Source organism: Entelurus aequoreus, linkage group LG25 (assembly GCF_033978785.1).
Source record: "Entelurus aequoreus isolate RoL-2023_Sb linkage group LG25, RoL_Eaeq_v1.1, whole genome shotgun sequence".
In the NCBI taxonomy this organism is placed as follows: domain Eukaryota; kingdom Metazoa; phylum Chordata; class Actinopteri; order Syngnathiformes; family Syngnathidae; genus Entelurus; species Entelurus aequoreus.
The window spans coordinates 23,912,235-23,932,351 of record NC_084755.1 but is presented as its reverse complement, the minus strand read 5'-3'; the positions used below and the strand labels follow the sequence as shown (position 1 = coordinate 23,932,351).

Genomic DNA, 20,117 nt, shown 5'->3' with positions numbered 1-20,117 from the left:
AACACAAAAGTAACAAAAATTGGTACTGTATTGGTTTAAATGTGAAGGATACCCATCCCAGCAGGCACGAGACATTAAAGCAACGTAGAGAACTTGTTGAATTAGGTCCTGATGTTAAGCAACTCAAACATTACGTTGGAACGACATGCTTTTTGACGACGTTTAATCAACGCTCGGTTCTGACGTTGATCTGACCATTGAATTTTGGTCATTTCCCAACCAATATCCTACAACACAGTTATAACATTGGAACAACATGCTTTTTGACGACGTTTATTCAATGTTAGGTTGTGACGTTGATTTGACCATTGAAATTTAGTCAACCAACAACGTGGATCCAATGTTCGTCCAACATTGTCTCAATTTACAAATACAACTATTTTGCAACATTGTTTCAAAGCCAGTTTTAAAGGACATGTATGTATAATCAACGTTGTATCAATGTCTCGTGCCTGCTGGGATCCTTAGCTGGTATGATAACAATGTCGCTATACCTTGGTTAATATGCACGTCACAGCATGCATGGAACGTTTTTGGACGGTTTTTAGGTGTTTTTTAGAGCTTTATATGCGGAAAAGCTAAATCCATATTACCTGCATTGTTTACCGCTTCACAATTTAGAACAGGGGTGTCAAACATATGGCCCGCGGCCCGGATCAGGCCCGCGAACAGGTTTTATCCAGCCCACAAGATAAGTTTGCCAAGTATTAAAATGAGTAGCTGTTCTAAATGTGTCAACTGGATGTCACAATTGCAATTCTGTTTGGCAAGCAAACAGTTTATACCAAGGCCAAGCAAAGGGTACACAGTAAAGGGTGACTGTGGCTCCTCCTCGACCCACATGAAACTTAAAACATGCCGTTTTATGTCTTCTGCTTCGAACACATTGTTATTTGACTCCCCCAAAATGTCTCTGTCAAACACAAGAAAAGTGAACTCAAACCCTTTTGAATAGTTTTTACCTCCGTTTCTTACGGTTTGTTGAGTTAGCACTGGATTGATACGTGGACATGACAAAGGAGGTATTGGATACCTCGAAGAGTTTACATGTTGTGTTTTTTGTTCAATCCCAGAAAGACTGTGACTTAAAGTTTAATCCTGGCTTTGTAGATACACTGAGACAGTCTAAGCTCATTGTGTTTTTGAAGCTGCACCAATTTCCTCAGATTTTTCAACAAACTTGAAGTGTTTTGTTCAGAGGATTATTTGTGATTTGTCCGTTTTCAGAATGGGCTTGTTCTATTTTTGGCCAAAGTAAAACAAAGAAAACAACCCGGAGTTGTCTTTATTTTGAAGCTATCATGCCATGATTTTACCATTACGGCCCTCTTGGGAGTAGATCTTCCTCCATGCGGCCCCTGAGATACAATGAGTTTGACACCCCTGATTTATAATGTACAGAAAAGACAAATATGTGTTCTTGTCTCACATAATGATCGTGAATAATGTACAAAATTCCAAAAAAGGTGCAATGATTATTTGATTTCATATTATCAAGTACAATTCCAGTCGTCTTATATTCGGTTCAACGTGATATTAGTCCAAACAGCTTGAGGTCATTCTATCGACAGCTGCTGTGTGCTCCTCTTGAGCCAATTCTAAGAAGAGCAGCCGAGCAGGGGTCTTTCAAACCAAAACACTTTGTCCTGCTGGTTGGCTCGACTCTGAATTTGGAATGGTGACGTAATATTTTGTGTTTTAGGAACAGAACTGATCTAAACAGTGTTTGCCAACCTCCAAAAGCCTACAAACACAATGTTCACACGGGAATGTATTAATGTCAAAGTCAAGAATTAGATAATTTACGCGTTTCATCCACATGGCAACAAACACACATTGACGTACGTGATGGTGTTTTCTCGTGCCTCCACCCGCCAAACCCGGCACCCCTAACCCTCACCTTCAAGACCCTGCATTCCCAGCATAACTGAGCAGACATATTGAATAAATATGTGTAATTTGTCAAATAGTTTGTCTGCAAACAGACCTTGACTTTGGCCTTGTGCACACGTCTCCTTGAGTTCACTCTTTTACTGACCATCCTGATTAATACTTTTATTTAATTACCTGACAATTTTTCTATAGTGTGTTGTTTACAAAAGCAAACAACCATCAGGCTACCGAATAATGCCAAGTCGTCTTTGTGGTTTGGGTAAATACTGTAAATTCCCAAACTACAACCAAGTTAATTTATGATTATTTACATGCACACAGTGCCTTATGGCAGTTTTTCTCAAATGGTGGAGCAATGTGATGCCAGGGAGCACGCGTGACCACCGAAAACATGCTTTATCAGTATCATGCTTCAAACTCCGCTTTTCGAAAAGCTGTGCACTGCAAAACGTGCTCATTGAAGCCAATCATCTTGACTTTCTATTTTTTATTTATAAAAAATAAATCTGCACATATTATTGCAGGGGTGTCAAACTCATTTTAGCATGGAGGAAAATCTGTGCACACCGGGCCGGACTATTAAAATCAGGGCATTAAAACTAAAAAATAAAGACAACTTCAGATTGTTTTCTTTGTCTTACTTTGGCCAAAAATAGAAAAAACACATTCTGAAAATATTACAACAAAAATATAGAAAAAAATACTGGCAGCGGTAACGTTTAGATCCATGAAGGAAAGAAAAAAGTGAATGAATGTTTATAACTGAATACATTTACATAGGCATTAAAATGTGTTTTCTTTTGTATTATTTTTTTTAATGAATTAAGTAACGTTTATGACAACCTTTATCCAAAACACAATATAGAATGTGAGATATAACAGGATAATGCATACATTTGTCATTTGTTTTCAAAACGGTTACAAAAAAGTGGGACCCCAAATATTTACTGTGGGACCCCATTTTGAAAATTCCTAACGCGAACACTGATGGAGTATTGGAGTGTGCAAAACAGCAGCAGGCGGCTGCGGCCTGTGGGCCGGTTCTAATACTAATCAAATACATAGATAATTCATTGATTTTGACACATAGGTATTATTGCATTCGTTTTTATTTTGTAGGTTAAAGTGTTATGTAGTATGCGTCTGAGTTAATGTTGCAGATTAATATGTATTTAATATTATTTATTGAGTTTATATCATTGTATTTTTCAGTATCAAATGGCTCAAGTTGGTCAAAAAATGTTTATAGTTTAAATAAGGATTTTTTTTCCCGCAAATTGATGCACTTTAAATCTTTACCATAACAGACTAAAAATCAATGTTAAAACAATGTGATCTATGTTTTCTTTATCATTTTTGTTTTCTTAAATGTTAATGATACAATGTTATGCAGAAGTGTACTTACAATTGTGTAGACAAACACAGCGGAGAGTGGGGCGGGGGCACACTATGTTTTCTCCTTCCTAGGGGGCGTAGCAGAAAATTATTGAGAAGAACGGCATTATGGGATGGTGACTTTGGAGGTAAGTTTGTAATTAAGTTACACATCAATGCAATGCATTTCTATTTAAATAGCATTGGTGCACGTATTTGTGCGGCTTTACAAATTACACATGGTAAAAAAGTTACCTAACCTGGTAACGTTTTTACAGCATTTAACAGTAAAATACTGTAATCAAAATGTACTGTAACATTGCAACAAATACTGTAATCATAGCAAACTACTGTAAATTCAAACAGATTTGTCTCTTAATGGGTTCCGTAGGCTATGTTGCACACTCTTGTACACTAGGTGGCGGTATGTTGTTAAAACAAAAGTTCAATTAACAATAGAATTTAGTGCTGTCAAGTTATTAATTTTTTCATCAATTAACCACTTTTGAATATGGATTAATCATGATTATTCAAAGATTACTGCTCACTTTAATTTAAAATTAACTTTAAAAAAAACTGCAATATTTTGACACTAATGCAATTTCATTGTCAAAATGTGATTCAGGAATAACTTTTCAAAATGTTCCAGGCTACTTGAATGCACTACATTTATTTGCCCAATACTTGGTAACAGCTTAATCTAATGTCCAGTCAGAGTGTATTTGATTAAGCTCATTATATACATTATCAAGGCCATAATTTTTGGTGATTAATCACAAGTTATTTTTTGACAGGTCTAACAAAATTATAACCGTGACGATACAGCATTTAGTTATACTTTTATTGTAATTAACTGTAAAATCACAGCTCTGCAGTTACAGTAAATTGCTATAAAGATATTTCACAGTAAACTACTGAAAATGTTACTGTGAAAGTATTGCAATTATTAGACCGTAAGTTGCAATGAACATGCTTACAGTGCAGCAAGGGCCCCAAGTCCAAGAAAAGTAAAAACCTGTCTCCATTTGTAAAATACTCTTAGCCAAACTGCTACTTGTGTCATATTAGAGACTGGTAGAGCTGATTTAAAACAATAACTGACTGTTCATGCTATAAGCACATTATAAGCACCTCGCTTGTAAATAAAAGAGAGGGCCACTTCCAGCCACAGCGGGGCCCTAAGCAAAACACCGCTGGACAGTCTATCATGTGCAGGTAAATGTGTGTCCACTAAAATAGTCACATTATGTATGAAACATTAAAAATGTTGCAAGTGCAGTTCTGCAACACGCAGTCACAATGAATAACTTGATTTTAAACATTTCTTAAACCATCCCGTGAGATGATGCAATATTATGGCTCCCTGGTTTGCATTGCCGGAACATCTGCTCGCCACATGCACTCACATACAAGTGTATCACTACGACGTAGGTGTTGTTTGTGTTCTTTACATCACAAAGGGAACATAACAAAATGTCTCCAAAAACACATGTAGGTGATTTGGGGTTAAGAGAAAATGTACTGCAGTGACTTGTTGTGCAAAACCTGCACAGGTCAAATGTGAGGAAGACAGCTGGGGGGGTTTGAAATGTGCAATCAGCGTAGACTCCATGCATGGTTTCATATGCGGTAAACCTCTGGGTTGGAATATTTGAATATATTGTTTTTTCTTTTGGAGTTATGTTCCTTACTTTGATGGTGCAAGGTGTGACTGTGACATGAAAAAAAATCTGAAATCTCAAAAATATATTTTGAAAAAAAAAACAACTTTTATATCGTTATCAATTGATTCACGGCCTGATTGCGGAAATTATTGGCTAAAATAAATATTCTCAGAGCTAGAGCATAAAAACCCTGTTGACCTCCTAAATAAGTCTTCTAGACGCGCAAAAACATCCACATAGTCACTTTTACACTTGTTTAATCCAATGTAGTAATGCTACCTGAAGCTGAGCCACTCAGTGGCCATGATACTGATTGGTTTGGTCTGATCTAGTGGCCAATACTACTGTACTAGTGCTGACAATGCAGTTCTTTACGCCATTGTTATGCTTTAAAATGCTTAGTTTAGCCCAGAATGACATGCTTTAAAAAAATATATTGCGTGATTTGATTTTGACACATAGGTATAATTGCATTCGTTTTTATTTTGTAGGTTAAAGTGTTATGTAGTATGCGTCTGAGTTAATGCTTAGTTTAGCAAACTCTGAAGCACGACTGATATATACTTTTACTAATGGAAATTACACCACCTCCCATTTTGAATTTTCACAGTCCATTCTTTAATGCTGCAAAATATAGTATCATCTGCAGTCAATCATAATAAGTAATAAAAAGGCAATACATAGGGTTTGGCTTTATACAGGTTAAAGGTCATTCAGGAACCTGGAGAACCTGCACCTAATATTTTATGATTAAGATGCCTATGTATCTTTTTTAACCTGTAAATTAATAGAACATTCTAAATAAGTCCAAATTCGGCACCTAATTCAACTTTAATACTAGGGAAACATGTTATAATTCCATTCTGGAAAAAGAATAATTGAAGCCCACAGTGTGTGTGTGTGCCAACTGGAGATGACTGACTGGTTCAGGTTAGTGACTTCAGAACAGTGAACTTTGACTTCAATCTGACTTGAATAGGGGTTAAAAGGGTGTGTCTCCTAGCAATTATTAGACAGACACGATTTAAAAAGGAATGAATCTTTACTTCCCTCTAGTGGCTGTCAAGTTGGTTTTCAATTATGAAAAACCAAAAACTACAAACCCCACATTTTTGTTTTTGTTCCCATTTTTCTGGTGTTGAACGTATCTTTTTCGAAATACACAAAAGGCTGATTCCTCTCAAATATTATTTACACGTGTTGAAATCTGTCAGTGAGCGCTTCTCCTTTTGCTGAGATAAACCCTACAAGGGAAGCATAAGAGGCTGTTTGGACAGCAGGATTATTTCACAGGTGTGCCACTGAAGAAAATGTGCAGTTTTATCAGACCATTTGCTTCAGACAATGCAACACATCTCTTTGGCATAGTTGATCAGGTTGATTGTGGTTTATGGAATGTCGGTTTTCTACTTTTCTATGGCTGTGCTAAGTTCCTGGATATTGGAAGGAACTAAAATGATCATGCTTCAACATTTCCTGTGATGGTCGCGGATGAATGGAACACCTGAGCTGTGTTACACATTTGAGTTCAGGTCATGAAACAGTGTTATATTTGTTCAGTTTACAAGAGTAGCAACCTTAATCATGAAGGACTACAAAGTAGGCGAGGAGATGAAGCCATTCATCATGCTTTATCAAAGAACACACAGGTCTCCAAAACAAAACAAAACAGCTTCAGCAGTGCCTACGATTACATCTGCAAGTACACAGGATGTATCGTTTATAAAAATATCAGACTCTGGATGCATAGGTTAGGTCAAAATGTCATCTGCTTTTCCTATAGAATGATAAACAACCCTACAAATACTGTTAGTCCTTCATCAAACATACCTCTCATCCGCCTCACTTGTCTTTGCTTCAATAAAGCCTTCGACTCACATTGTCTTTACCTCAAATTGCACTTTTCTTCATCTGTTCCAGCTTACACCATAAATGTTTTGACACAAACACAACAGGCCTACCTGGTTAAAAGAAGAAAAAAAAACCTATGCTTATTAATAAAAATATATATTGTCAACCATAGAAATACAAGTAAGAGCTTCAGGTATACCTTTGAACAGTAAACAGTTATTACTGGGAGAGGAACTTTTCGATTGTAGGATGTGCAATGTCAGGAAAATGGGCCCCACCTTTAAAAGAATGCAATGATGGAAGCAGCATAAGAATTCTCATTTAACAGAAGTCGGTGCTCCACGTGCCCTCTTCAAATATAGTAAGTATTAATAATAATATAATAATAATATAATCATCCAGTGCAGGTTAAAGTAATGTCAAACTAGTGTTATCTCGTAAAGCTACCATTTGAAATAAAATAACAGTTATTAAAAAGAAACAATGTCCGCCAAAACGATGTAGATTGTTCATAAACTCACTTTTCTTTGAACGATATAGTTGGAATAATTGAGCATTTGCTTCCACGGTTCCGCATGTCTTAATAAGCGGGTTATTAAAATACAACTGAAAACTTGCACAGTTGCATTCCTTTCTGATAGAGTTTGCTCATTCTTCGATCCAATGAGCTGATTCAGCAGAACTGGTTTCTAAAATTGTCAACAAAAGCCTCATACCAAAAAAAGGTCCAATTCACCAAATAACTTTAAAGATGAAAATAACTGTTCCTTTCTACAGTTTTTTTCATGTCCACTCGTGTGTAGACAGCAGCTAAAATGACCAATCCAAAAAAAGATCACGAAACTAATAGAAGTCCCCTCGGCAGCAAAGACACTAAAGCGACACCATGTATGACAGTGTGTAAGTAAGCCAATTGGAAAATGTTTCAACAAGAAAACCAGACTAAAATCAGACCTTTGTCCAAAGTTTGCCGATTGAGACGTCCAAATAAGGCTATTGCAGAAACCCGTTCAGTCAACAGAATAACAGGCCAAAGTCCCTGACCTACTCCATGTTGTTCCTCTGAATCCTTGGCACAAAGTGCACTGGGAAGAAGAGATGGGGCCAAATATCCAAGCCGCCGTGGATCAGGTCTCTAACAGCTCGTTGGGAACACTAAAGCAGCGAAAGGGCCAGGAACAGGACAATAGCTGGCGAACTTGATAAATGAAATCCCATTCAGGAAATTTGGCAGAACACCCCAGCTGAACAAAGCTTGACAAGAGATCTGGCAGGCAACTGGGTAATGGCTGCTCAAGGGGCAGCTACACAAGCCCATTAGAAGCAGGGAAACTCTGTTGGGGTGCACTAGTAGGTGAGGCGGGAGGCCTTCATGTTGTAGCAGGGTCTGTCGGTCAAGCTCCCTGTGCTGGAGAAGGACAAGCCCTCAGATTTCTCCAGGACAACCTCCAGCTCCTGGAAGTCCTGCAGCCGGGCGACATCTTTGTCCTGGTCATAGAGAAGTCAGTCATTGAATGTTGCAGCAAAAAATGCAGAGGCAGCACATTTCCACTTGTATCAAAAAATAAATAAATTGGGTAAAATAGTCACAAACTTTGTAAAAATTAAGCCTGTTTTACCTTTCTCAACATAGTGTTTGGCAGCTTGCGGATCTTCTCCACATGCTCCGTACTGATGTCCAGCTCACGGCAGCAGACCCTTAGCAGTGAGCGATACGTGAGCTCCTGGCGGTCCAGCTCTACTTCGATGAAGTCGTTCTCCCGCGCGTTTGGGTTCTGAATACGCACCTTCAGTACTAACTCTGCAGGAGAAAAAAGGCTGGGTTCAAGACACTTTCTCCGCAGCCCACACAGTTTTCGCAGTAAACTCATTCATTCAAAGTCAACATTTTTATGCATTCTAAATAGTAAACAAATGCGATCAAAACTCTGCTTAGAATAGAGCCTATGGGAGTCGCTCTATTCTGCCTACAAGGCGCTCTAACATCCAAAAGCCTCCATCAAGGTTTTATATACACACATTCCAAGTACCGTACATATATGTAACGTTGTAACAGGCACATTCATAAACACATTTCATATATATGTATTTTGATCGTTTTAAGCATTCGGCGGGGCATTAATTTAAAAAACGCAGCAAAGTTCTTTTTTTTTTTTAACATAGTAAAACATCACTTACTCTGCTATTTGTCTGCCTACATATTCCAATTTAGATGAATAATGACTCATTATCCTAGCGAAGATAAAAAAGGGGGGTGAACAAGCGCAGACCATGTGTCTTTGTTTATTGCTCGCCATTTCTGGGTCGAAATTAGATGCCAAAGTTGACCAACTCGTTAGATTATGTCTTCATCCTTTCACTATGCAGGTGAAAGGCATTATTTATGATCTAGAATAAACCTTCGAGCTCCGTGGCGTAAAAGCAGCTCACCGCAGATGCTGATGTCAATACAGCCAGCACAAGCTGTTAGCTCCCTCTGATCACGGCGTGCTAAAAAATAGTTTGTAAGTGTTAGCGCTTATAATAACAATATCGCTAATTGTTGGTTAGTATTCAAGTCATGAAATATAAATGGAGTATAGTTGGCACTTTTTTGGATGTTTTTTACAGGGATTTATGGGAGGAATACAGGACCTCCCATTAACTCTGTTATAAGCAGACTTTTATTTCAAGTTAGAATGCATTCAAAAAAATACATCAATCTTCTTGCCCCTAATAATGATTGTGAACAACAGACACAATTCCAAAAAAGTGCAGTTCTCTTTTAAGGGACAATACTATATAAATACAACTTGGATATTTTTTAAAGTAGTTAATATACAGTACATATCCCCAGGCTGAAGACTACATTTTCCGGATGATATATTGTCCCATAAATTGCCGATAAACAATGTTATTGTCAGCATTATTTTAGGATCAAATTAATGTAATCTGCATGTACATGCAACGTAACTAATAATAATAATCCATCCATCCATCCATTTTCTACCGCTTGTCCCTTTTGAGGTCGCGGGGGGAGCTGGAGCCTATCTCAGCTGCATTCGGGCGGAAGGCGGGGTACACCCTGGACAAGTCGCCACCTCATCGGAGGGCCAACACAGATAGACAGAAAACATCCACACTCACACATTAGGGCCAATTTAGTGTTGCCAATCAACCTATCCCCAGGTGCATGTCTTTGGAGGTGGGAGGAAGCCGGAGTACCCAGAGGGAACCCACGTAGTCACGGGGAGAACATGCAAACTCCACACAGAAAGATGGAGTTTGAACTCAGGACCTTCGTATTGTGAGGCACATGCACTAACCCCTGTGCAATAACAACCCTATCAAATGCAAATAACTTGTATTTCTCGTTGAATTTATTGGAATCAGCGCCTTCAAGTCCGAGTCCATAGTTCTCGCCAGTAAAAGGATTGACTGCCATCTCTCTGGGGAGGAGACCTTGCCCCAAGTGGAAGAGTTCAAGTACAATTCTTGTGAATCTGCACCGCTCTTCGGTGCGGTGTCTGCAGTGATGCAAACCTTGTATCAATCCGTCGTGGTGGAGAAGGAGCTGAGCCGGAAGGCAAAGCTCTAATTTTACTGGTCGATCTACATTCATATCCTCACCTATGATTATGAGCTTTGTGTTATGACCAAAAGGACAAGATCACAGGTACAAGCGGACTAATACGTTTTCTCTGTTGTGTGACGGGGCTCTCCCTTAGAAATAGGGTGAGAAGCTCGGTCATTCGGGAGGAGCTCAGAGTAAGTCCACTCCTCCAGTACATTGAGAGAAGCCAGATGCGGTGGTTCGGGCATCTGTTCCGGAGGCCCCCCCAAATGCCTCCCTGGGGGAGATGTTTAGGGGTCGTCCGACCGGTAGGAGACCACAGGGAAGACCCAGGACACATTGGGGGTCTGACGCTGCATCTCCATTACGCCTAGAAATGCGCAGAGCCTAAATATTGCCATAAGAAGCTGGCAATGGAAACACCCATATTTCGAAAAAAACATCTCAAATATCGCTAGAACGTTTTTACGCTCTCATGAGGTGGTTTACAGACGTTTCAATATTGAAGTGTGTCGCAAAAGCATGATGGAAACAATTTTTCACATTTACCGTAGCGGCGTGAGACCAACACAGGACAACTTGTCCAGACGGGTCATCTTGGTCTCGCTTGGGATCGGTTGGTTGTGGGTAGCAAGGCGGCATCCCTAACCAACCGGGCCTTCTCACAGGTCCCTTACCGGCAATAGAGGCCAAGCCGCAAGCTCGGAGAGACCCACATGCCTGACCAATGTCAATGGGGCCCTTGAATCCACAATTAATCCGTGAATTCCTGGTTCACAATTCTTTGCCAAAGATCCCTTATTCGTGGTTGCTGCCTTCGTTTTTTTCGCTCAAGGCAATAGCAGTGGCTGCAATTGTAATCCCAGTTCCAAAACCATGGAATAGCAAAGGGTCCATCTTCCTCAAAGTGGAGTCTCACAAGACCAGATTTTATGAGAATTGCGGATGCAAAACACTCTTTAAGGGTAACACCTACAAGTCACAAATGTACTTTGTTGAAATTTGAGAAATATGTATTTTATTTGGCGAAAAACTGCAATGGAAACGCAGCTTACGTCTCCCAGCTGGCCTGGGAACGCCTCGGGATCCCCCGGGAGCAGCTAGATGAAGTGTCTAGGGAGATAAAAGTCTGAACTTCTCTGCTTAAGCTGCTGCCCTCGCGACCTGACCTTGGTTAAGCAAAAAAAAATGGATGGATGAATGGAATGTATTATCATTGTAATGGGAATGTGAAAAACTTTTAATTATCCTAAATAAGTAAACAAACATAAAAATAAAAGAAAAAAAGACTCAATCGCTGTTAGCAAACCTGCAAATTCAATAAATATTTAACATATCCTGAAGTGCAGTTTTTTCCTAGTTGGAAAAACTGGGTTGGTTTGTTGTCTTTTTTTTGCTGCCATCACTTTCCAACAAATTGTGCATACTGGCTTGTTCGTCCGTATTGATGGGCTGATGTTGCTCATTTGGTTTGAAGCTGAAATATTCCCACATGGTGACATTTGGCTTGGCAATCATCTTTTTCCATCCTAATTTCTGTTACTTTGTGGTGCTTCTCACTAGCGAGTCCCGACTACCGAGGCTCTGTACGTGCAGCCTGTGTGTGCGTGTGTGTAAGATAACAGTCCCTCCTCCGCCCACCAGGACAAAGACCAAGGACGACAAGAGGGTTCACTGCATTCATTTAGTTCTATTGAATAAACGTGCTCAGAGCAATGGACGGAGTGAGCACTATTGCACCCTGTTCAAATGCGAGAGACAAAGAAAACACACACACAAATCTAGTCTAGATCAATACCATTGTCTAAAATGTAATCCTAGAGTACATTATTGCCTCTTGATGAAAAACTCCTGCATATTAAGAGTTGGCACTCACCTTGCACATTGACTGGGAAGGTGCTTGTGAAGAAAAAGGGCTGGAATGCGGGCAAAGGTCCCCCCGGCTGACTGTAGCCTATCTGCTGCGGCACGGACTGCTGCCTGCTCACAGCTGGATTAGCGTTAGTCACAGGCGCTTGGACCTGACCCCCACTGCTGCAAGCCAAACCCGGGCTGTGCGAGGCCAAAGGAGGCGAGCACATGGTTCCGTTGTGTGGCACAGTGTGGTTGACGAGGTGAGGCTCGACCGACAGATCTGCCGGCACCGTGCAGTTTACAACTGTGTGGTTGTTGTGGGGTGGACCATAGACCGGTGTCGCCCCGTTTTGCTCAGCCAGAGGAACAAATTCCCTGGCCTGGTTAAGAAGGGTGGTGTTTGTGTAGGGCTCATCAGTGCCCAGGCTTTGAGACAGCTGAAGGTGCTCGGCTGGAGAAAGGGGGGCTGAATCGCTGTCCGCAGTCTCAATGTGATCCACAGATCCATTTTGTACAATGTGCTGAGAGAGGAGCAGCTCTCTCTTCTTATCCATCTTGGAGTATATGAAAAGCGGGTTCGACAAATAATTGGGGATGATTGGCAACTCAGGCCCCGGGACTTCAGGCAGGTCTTCCACTTCAACTATGGAAACATTAAACAAAGTCAATTCCAGATTCCACATTCCAGATACACACACATATTGCCTTTTAGAAAAGTTAAGTAAGAATCAAGTCAAGCAACAACTGAGAGCTACTCAATGCTTATGGCACTTGTTGTCAGCCATTTTCTTTGTTTATGTTTATGTCCTGTTGGGCCAAACAAGCTTCAAATCATATATTTCCAGCTTCCTTGCAGTCTATAATGTAGGATTAACATCCATACTGCAACCTGCAAATTGAATATTAATCTATCGCACACACAACAGATAGATATCAGGAAATAACCAGGGTAGAGCATACCTCCTAAAAGTCGTTTGATCTCTGGCTTGGACGTGAGCTGTGCGGCCCTCTCCTCCTTCGCCGTAAGGATGTCTTTGTCCGCACCACTACTTAGTAAGTAGGACACGATGAGCTTATGGTTCCGCTTGCATGCCCAATGCAGGCAAGTCCTGGTGAGATTAAAGAGATCACACTCAAATTAAACAAAACAATGTTGAATTAGATCATTGAGGGCAATTAGTGTAAACCGTCAGCTGTGTATTTAACAAAACGAGACAAGCAAATATGTTTAATACTTGGTAGGCTGTATTACGGCAAACAAGTTTTTGTTTTGTTTACATAACATCCCAAACTACCCACTAGAGCAGTGGTCCTCACCCACCGGTCCTTGACGCATTTGCTACCGGGCCGCACAGAAACATCCATCCATTTTCTACCGCTTGTCCCACTCGGGACATTAAATAATTTATAAACTCACCGCATTTTCTCCTACTTAACTTTCGCCTCTCCCACTAAACCAGACCTGGGCAAAATAGGGCCCGCGGGCCACATGCGGCCCGTTAAGATTTTCAATGCGGCCCGCCGAACGTTCTACATAATTTTTTTAGACCTTTAACATCAACACTCTCGTCGCTCTTATGATGTGCAGTGCTGTTTTTAAATGACCGTAAGTCTTGAACTATTAAAAATATTACAATGGTTGAAATCTGCACTTTTGAGTGTTACTGGAGTTACTACGGTCATCTACGTCACAGCAGCTCAGACCAGGAACAAAGCAGAGTGGACGGGGTTTGTTTTCCGAGCAGCCAGCCCCAAACGCGTGTGTCAGAAACAGATTTGTACGTGATAACATATCACATTGTAGGTGTTTATTACACTTTGCATTCATATTTTGCTGTTTGTTACATTTTTGTTGTGTTTTGTTTGATTGTAAAAGATACACAACTATCGAGGAGCTGGTCTGAGAAGTAAAAGAGCGACGTTCATATGTTGTTAATATTCAGTGTTTTATTGTTCATAGTTAATATTGTAAATCCCACTTTCTTTATTTTCGTGTAAATTTTGGGTGTCCCATTCAGTAAAAAACCTCTAAAATTCCATTCTGTTTTTTTGAGGTGTCTGTCATAACATTTTTTAGAATTCTATCGGATTGACTTTTGGTATTAGTGTTCCTGAAAAAAAGGGAGCCAAATACACTTACTGTAGAGCATAAGAACAAGTATATACATTTGATTATTTACATTTGATTATTTACAATCTGGGGAGGTGGGATGTGGTGGGGGCAGGGTGTTAGTCTAGGGTTGTAGTTGCCTGGAGGTGTTCTTTTAGTGCGGTTTTGAAGGAGGGTAGAGATGCACTTTCTTTTACACCTGTTGGGAGTGCATTCCATATTGATGTGGCATAGAAGGAGAATGAGTTAAGACCTTTGTTAGATCGGAATCTGGGTTTGACGTGGTTTGTGGAGCTCCCCCTGGTGTTGTGGTTGTGGCGGTCATTTACGTTATGGAAGTAGTTTGACATGTACTTCGGTATCAGGGAGGTGTAGCGAATTTTATAGACTAGGCTCAGTGCAAGTTGTTTTACTCTGTCCTCCACCCTGAGCCAGCCCACTTTGGAGAAGTGCGTAGGAGTGAGGTGTGATCTGGGGTGGAGGTCTAGAAGTAACCTGACTAGCTTGTTCTGGGATGTTTGGAGTCTAGATTTGAGGGTTTTGGAGGTGCTGGGGCCCCAGGAGGTGCATGCGTAATCGAAAAAAGGTTGAATGAGAGTTCCCGCTAGAATCTCAATGGTGCTTTTGTTGACCAGAGAGGAGATTCTGTAGAAAAATCGTTGGTTGACCTTTTTGATTACTTTGGTTGCCATTTTATCACAGGAAAGATTAGCCTCTAGAATGGAACCTAGGTAGGTGACCTCATCTTTCCTGGTGATAACAATGTCACCCACTTTAATAGTGAAGTCACTGACTTTCTTAAGGTTGATTTGGGACCCAAATAGGATGGATTCCGTTTTACCTAAGTGTATGAATAGCTTATTGTCAGCGAGCCAGGTGCAATTTCTTCAGGGTTCGGCACTGAGGATTTTTTACACCTGTGACTTGTCCTTGCCCGATACCAGCAAGGCTGAGTCATCCGCAAACAGGAACAATTCACAGTCGCATGCTGATGACATGTCGTTTACGTATATTAGGAACAGTAAAGGCCCTAATATACTACCTTATATTAAGAGTGTTACTAAAACGGACTTCTTTCATCTCCGTAATATCGCTAAAATTCGTTCCATCTTGTCCACTAGCGACGCTGAGATCATTATTCATGTGTTCGTTACGTCTCGTCTCGATTACTGTAACGTATTATTTTCGGGTCTCCCTATGTCTAGCATTAAAAGATTACAGTTGGTACAAAATGCGGCTGCAAGACTTTTGACAAAAACAAGAAAGTTTGATCATATTACGCCTATACTGGCTCACCTGCACTGGCTTCCTGTGCACTTAAGATGCGACTTTAAGGTTTTACTACTTACGTATAAAATACTACACGGTTTAGCTCCAGCCTATCTCGCCGATTGTATTGTACCATATGTCCCGACAAGAAATCTGCGTTCAAAGAACTCCGGTTTATTAGTGATTCCTAGAGCCAAAAAAAAGTCTGCGGGCTATAGAGCGTTTTATATTCGGACTCCAGTACTCTGGAATGCCCTCCCGGTAACAGTTAGAGATGCTACCTCAGTAGAAGCATTTAAGTCCCATCTTCAAACTCATTTGTATAATCTAGCCTTTAAATAGACCCCCCTTTTTTAGACCAGTTGATCTGCCGTTTCTTTTCTTCTCTCCTCTTCTCCCCTGTCCCTTGCGAGGGGGAGTTGCATAGGTCCGGTGGCCATGGATGAAGTGCTGGCTGTCCAGAGTCGGGACCCCGGGTGGACCACTAGCCTGTGCATCGGTTGAGGACATCTCTGCGCTGCTGACCCGTCTCCGCTCGGGATGGTTTCCTGCTGGCCCCACTATGGACTGGACTCTCGCTGATGTGTTGTATCCACTGTGGACTGGACTTTCACAATATTATGTCAGGCCCACTCGACATCCATTGCTTTCGGTCTCCCCTAGAGGGGGGGGGGGGGGGGGTTACCCACATATGCGGTCCTCTCCAAGGTTTCTCATAGTCATTCACCGACGTCCCACTGGGGTGAGTTTTTCCTTGCCCGTATGTGGGCTCTGTACCGAGGATGTCGTTGTGGCTTGTGCAGCCCTTTGAGACACTTGTGATTTAGGGCTATATAAATAAACATTAGGGCTATATAAATAAACATTGATTGATTGATTGACAGCTTACTGAGAGGGGGGGGGACACGGTGCCGTTCACCTCTACCACCGGTTTCCTCCCCTCCAAGTAAGATTACATCCAGCTCGATGAGGTTTTATCAAATCCGATTGCTCGGAGCTTATCCAACACACCGCCATAACCACAACACCAGGGGGAGCTCCACTAACCACGTTAAACCCAGATTCCGATCTAACAAAGGTCTTAACTCATTCTCTTTCTATGCCACATCAATGTGGAATGCTCTCCCAACATGTGTAAAAGAAAGGGCATCTCTATCCTCCTTCAAAACCGCAATCTAGTGGTTAGAGTGTCCGCCCTGAGATCGGTAGGTTGGAGTTCAAATCCCAGCCGAGTCATACCAAAGACTATAAAAATGGGACCCATTACCTCCCTGTTTGGCACTCAGCACCAAGGGTTGGAATTGGGGGTTAAATCACCAAAATGATTCTCGGGCGCGGCGCCGCTGCTGCCCACAGCTCCCCAAGGGGATGGGTCAAATGCAGAGGACAAATTTCACCACACCTAGTGTGTGTGTGACAATCATTGATACTTTAACTTTAACTTAACTTAAAAGTACACCTCCAGGCAACTACAACCCTAGACTAACACCCTCCCCGGATTGTTAATAATCAAATGTAAATAATCAAATGTAGATACTTTTTCTTATGCTTTCTGGTCTCTCTCTCTCTCTCTATGTCCACTACTTGCTGTACATATCCCACCAAGTCAGACCTACACTGTTTCAATGTCCATTTCTCTGTTCTCAATTGTTGATAACAACCAAACCTAACACCCCCCTCCACATCCCACACCCCGAATTGAAAATTATGTAAATAATTCAATGTATACACCCTGATGATTATCTTGTGTGATGACTGTATTATGATGAGAGTATATATCTGATAGTATATATCTGTATCATGAATCAATTTAAGTGGACCCCGACTTAAACAAGTTGAAAAACTTATTCGGGTGTTACCATTTAGTGGTCAATTGTACAGAATATGTACTTCACTGTGCAACCTACTAATAAAAGTCTCAATCAATCAATCAAACATACACATTGCCCCCCTCCCCCACCCCCCACACACATGTTTTCTCTCGATGTGGCCCCCCAGTCAAAATATTTGCCCAGCTCTGCAGTAATCACACCAATAAGCTTGTTAAGCTCCCTCATCAAGAAGGCCCAGCAGAGGATGTACTTCCTGCGGCAGCTGAGGAAACTTAAGGCGCCGACCGAGATGCTGGTGCAGTTTTACTCAGCCATCATAGAGTCCATCCTGACCTCCTCCATCACAGTGTGATTCCCCGGTGCCACAGTCCAGGATAAGAATAGACTGCAACGCATCGTACGTGCTGCGGAAAAGGTGATTGGCTGCAAGCTCCCATCCCTCCAGGACTTGTTATCCTCCAGGACCAGGAGGTGTGTGGGTCGGATCACAGCTGACTCTTCTCACCCTGGACACACACTATTCTCCCCTCTCCCCTCAGGCAGGAGACTACGCTCCATCCAGACCCACACCTCCCGCCACCTGAACAGTTTTTTCCCCTCGGCCATCAGGCAAATGAACAATAACTCCTAACAGCAGCTCCTTGAATTCCTTGAATCCCGTCTAAGTCTATCTGATAGCTTAGCCACAGCTCTTTTTATACCAAATATGTGTTATATGTGTTTTATGTCGCACGTTTGCACCAGGAAAAATTCCTAGTTTGTGAACCCGTTCTCAAACAATGGCAATGAAACTATTCTGATTCTGATTCTAATAGATGTATATTACAACTCCTTTGTTATAGTCCATGGGACCATGCACATTAATGGACATATACAATGCCCTTTGAGACACTTGTGATTTAGGGCTATATAAATAAACATTGATTGATTGATTGATTGCTAATGTGCCAGATTGTAGCCAAAGGCACATTTTTCATGCTCTTTTTTTTTTTGCTCTTTTATCTGCCACACGTAAAAAGTCGGTCCGTGAAAATAATGCATACATTAAACAGGTCCCTGGTGGAAAAACAGGTTGGGGAACCCTGCACTAGAGGATTTTAGAAAGGTTAAGCCATGATTTAGCTAATAGGGTAGCAGAGATCAAGCCAAACACACAACACAACATTATTTAAAGAACAACAACAACTACAGGGAATTTGTTGACATTTGAAAGATCACACCCAATATCTCTCACACTTACCATCCATTTATTTCGTTCTGGGAGTTGACGTTGACTCCACTCTCTACCAATGTCCGCACTTCGTCAATGTCCCCGATGGCACACGCCTCTCTCAGCCGCTCCTGCAGTTCTTTATCCAACGAAGTGGTGGACATGTTTGCGGAGGCTACGATATCCCCGAGTTCATAGGCTTTGCACAAGCTTGGACAAGCGGTAGGAAATAGTTTGACGGATGTAGCATTAGCCGCCGAGCTAAAAAAAAGAACTTGCTAGCTTGACTGGCTGATAGCAGTTCGATGGTGCTAATGCTAGCTGAAAACAACAAATTCCTTCCTAAACAAATGGATTATTTAGCGCTTATATCGTCTGACACTTCTTCACGGTCCCTAATTACCCGTGTTATTGGTTCGGTCGCTAAAGTCACAGTCCACAAGGGGGTTAACCACTTAATCTTATCGGGGCTGTTAGAGTTCCGTCAGCGGGTTGCCAGAAGCACCGCCGCCTCATCGGGGGACACTTTAAGGTGTAACAACAGCGACACAAATGTAGTTCCGTATATAAACAACTGAACACACAGACGTTGTGACATAATATGTTGTGATGTTATATATATTTTTTTTTTACTATATTGTATATGTATTGTGTGCTTTTTTTCTTTTTCTTTTTAAATTGTAATTTTACTGCCTTTTTTACATCATAGCCAGGGGACTGCTCACTGCTCCCCTCACCTTCCAGGGGGTGGAACAAGGGGATGGGTCAAATGCAGAGGTTAATTTCAACACACCTAGTGTGTGTGTGACAATCATTGGTACTTTAACTTTTTTTTTTTTTTTTTTTACAGATGAAAACTAGACTTCTGGCTAAATCTGGCTTTTTTTTAAAACCATGTGTAGTCATGTGTTTTATGAAATTGCATTGCCCCCTTTGAAATAAACTATCCATCCATCCATCCATCTTCTTCCGCTTATCTGAGGTCGGGTCGCGGGGGCAGCAGCCGAAGCAGGGAAGCCCAGACTTCCCAATCCCCAGCCAGTTCGTCCAGCTCCTACCGGGGGATCCCGAGGCGTTCCGAGGCCAGCCGAGAGACATAGTCTTCCCAATCTTCTTGAACAACTTTAAAATCAATGTGCATTTCAGTGCGTGGAGTCAGTCTGTGGAACAACTTAGGGGACGAGTTCAAAACGTGTTCTAACATGATTCAATTTAAAACACTGTTTAAAAAAGAAGTACTGAGGAAGTACGAGGAGGAAAGAGAGTGATGCCCTCAGCACAGAGCGATGGGAGAGAGGTGTATGGTCAGAGAGTGTTTGGGCCTGAGTGTGTGCTTGGGTGTGTGTGTGTGTGCGTGTGTGTGTCTTTTGTCTTGTCTCATAGTAATAATAATAATAATAATAATGGATTAGATTTTATATCACGCTTTTCTATTGTTAGATACTCAAAGCGCTCACAGAGAAGTGGGAACCCATCATTCATTCACACCTGGTGGTGGTAAGCTACA

The 20,117-nt window shown here is 41.3% G+C and overlaps 1 protein-coding gene across 1 annotated transcript; it reads right to left on the bottom strand.

The window, feature by feature from the left end:
* Window positions 1-5,481: 5,481 nt before the first annotated feature.
* ankrd40 (ankyrin repeat domain 40) lies at window positions 5,482-19,130 on the bottom strand. The gene is made up of 5 exons (XM_062036368.1): window positions 18,641-19,130; window positions 13,150-13,298; window positions 12,212-12,832; window positions 8,402-8,583; window positions 5,482-8,270 (listed from the first exon to the last, which is right to left on the bottom strand). The coding sequence occupies exons 1-5, from the start codon at window positions 18,772-18,774 to the stop codon at window positions 8,130-8,132; spliced, it is 1,227 nt and encodes a 408-aa protein (XP_061892352.1). The 5' UTR covers window positions 18,775-19,130; the 3' UTR covers window positions 5,482-8,129.
* Between the last annotated feature and the right edge of the window lie 987 nt (window positions 19,131-20,117).

Excerpts from the sequence above, each read along its gene's own strand:
- ankrd40 (XM_062036368.1), bottom strand. The coding sequence starts at position 18,774 with ATGTCCACCACTTCGTTGGATAAAGAACTGCAGGAGCGGCTGAGAGAG. Across the intron at positions 8,584-12,211 it reads CTTCCCAGTCAATGTGCAAG|AGTTAGTACTGAAGGTGCGT; the intron begins GTGAGTGCCAAC and ends TTTCTCCTGCAG. Across the intron at positions 8,271-8,401 it reads CAAACACTATGTTGAGAAAG|GACAAAGATGTCGCCCGGCT; the intron begins GTAAAACAGGCT and ends CTCTATGACCAG.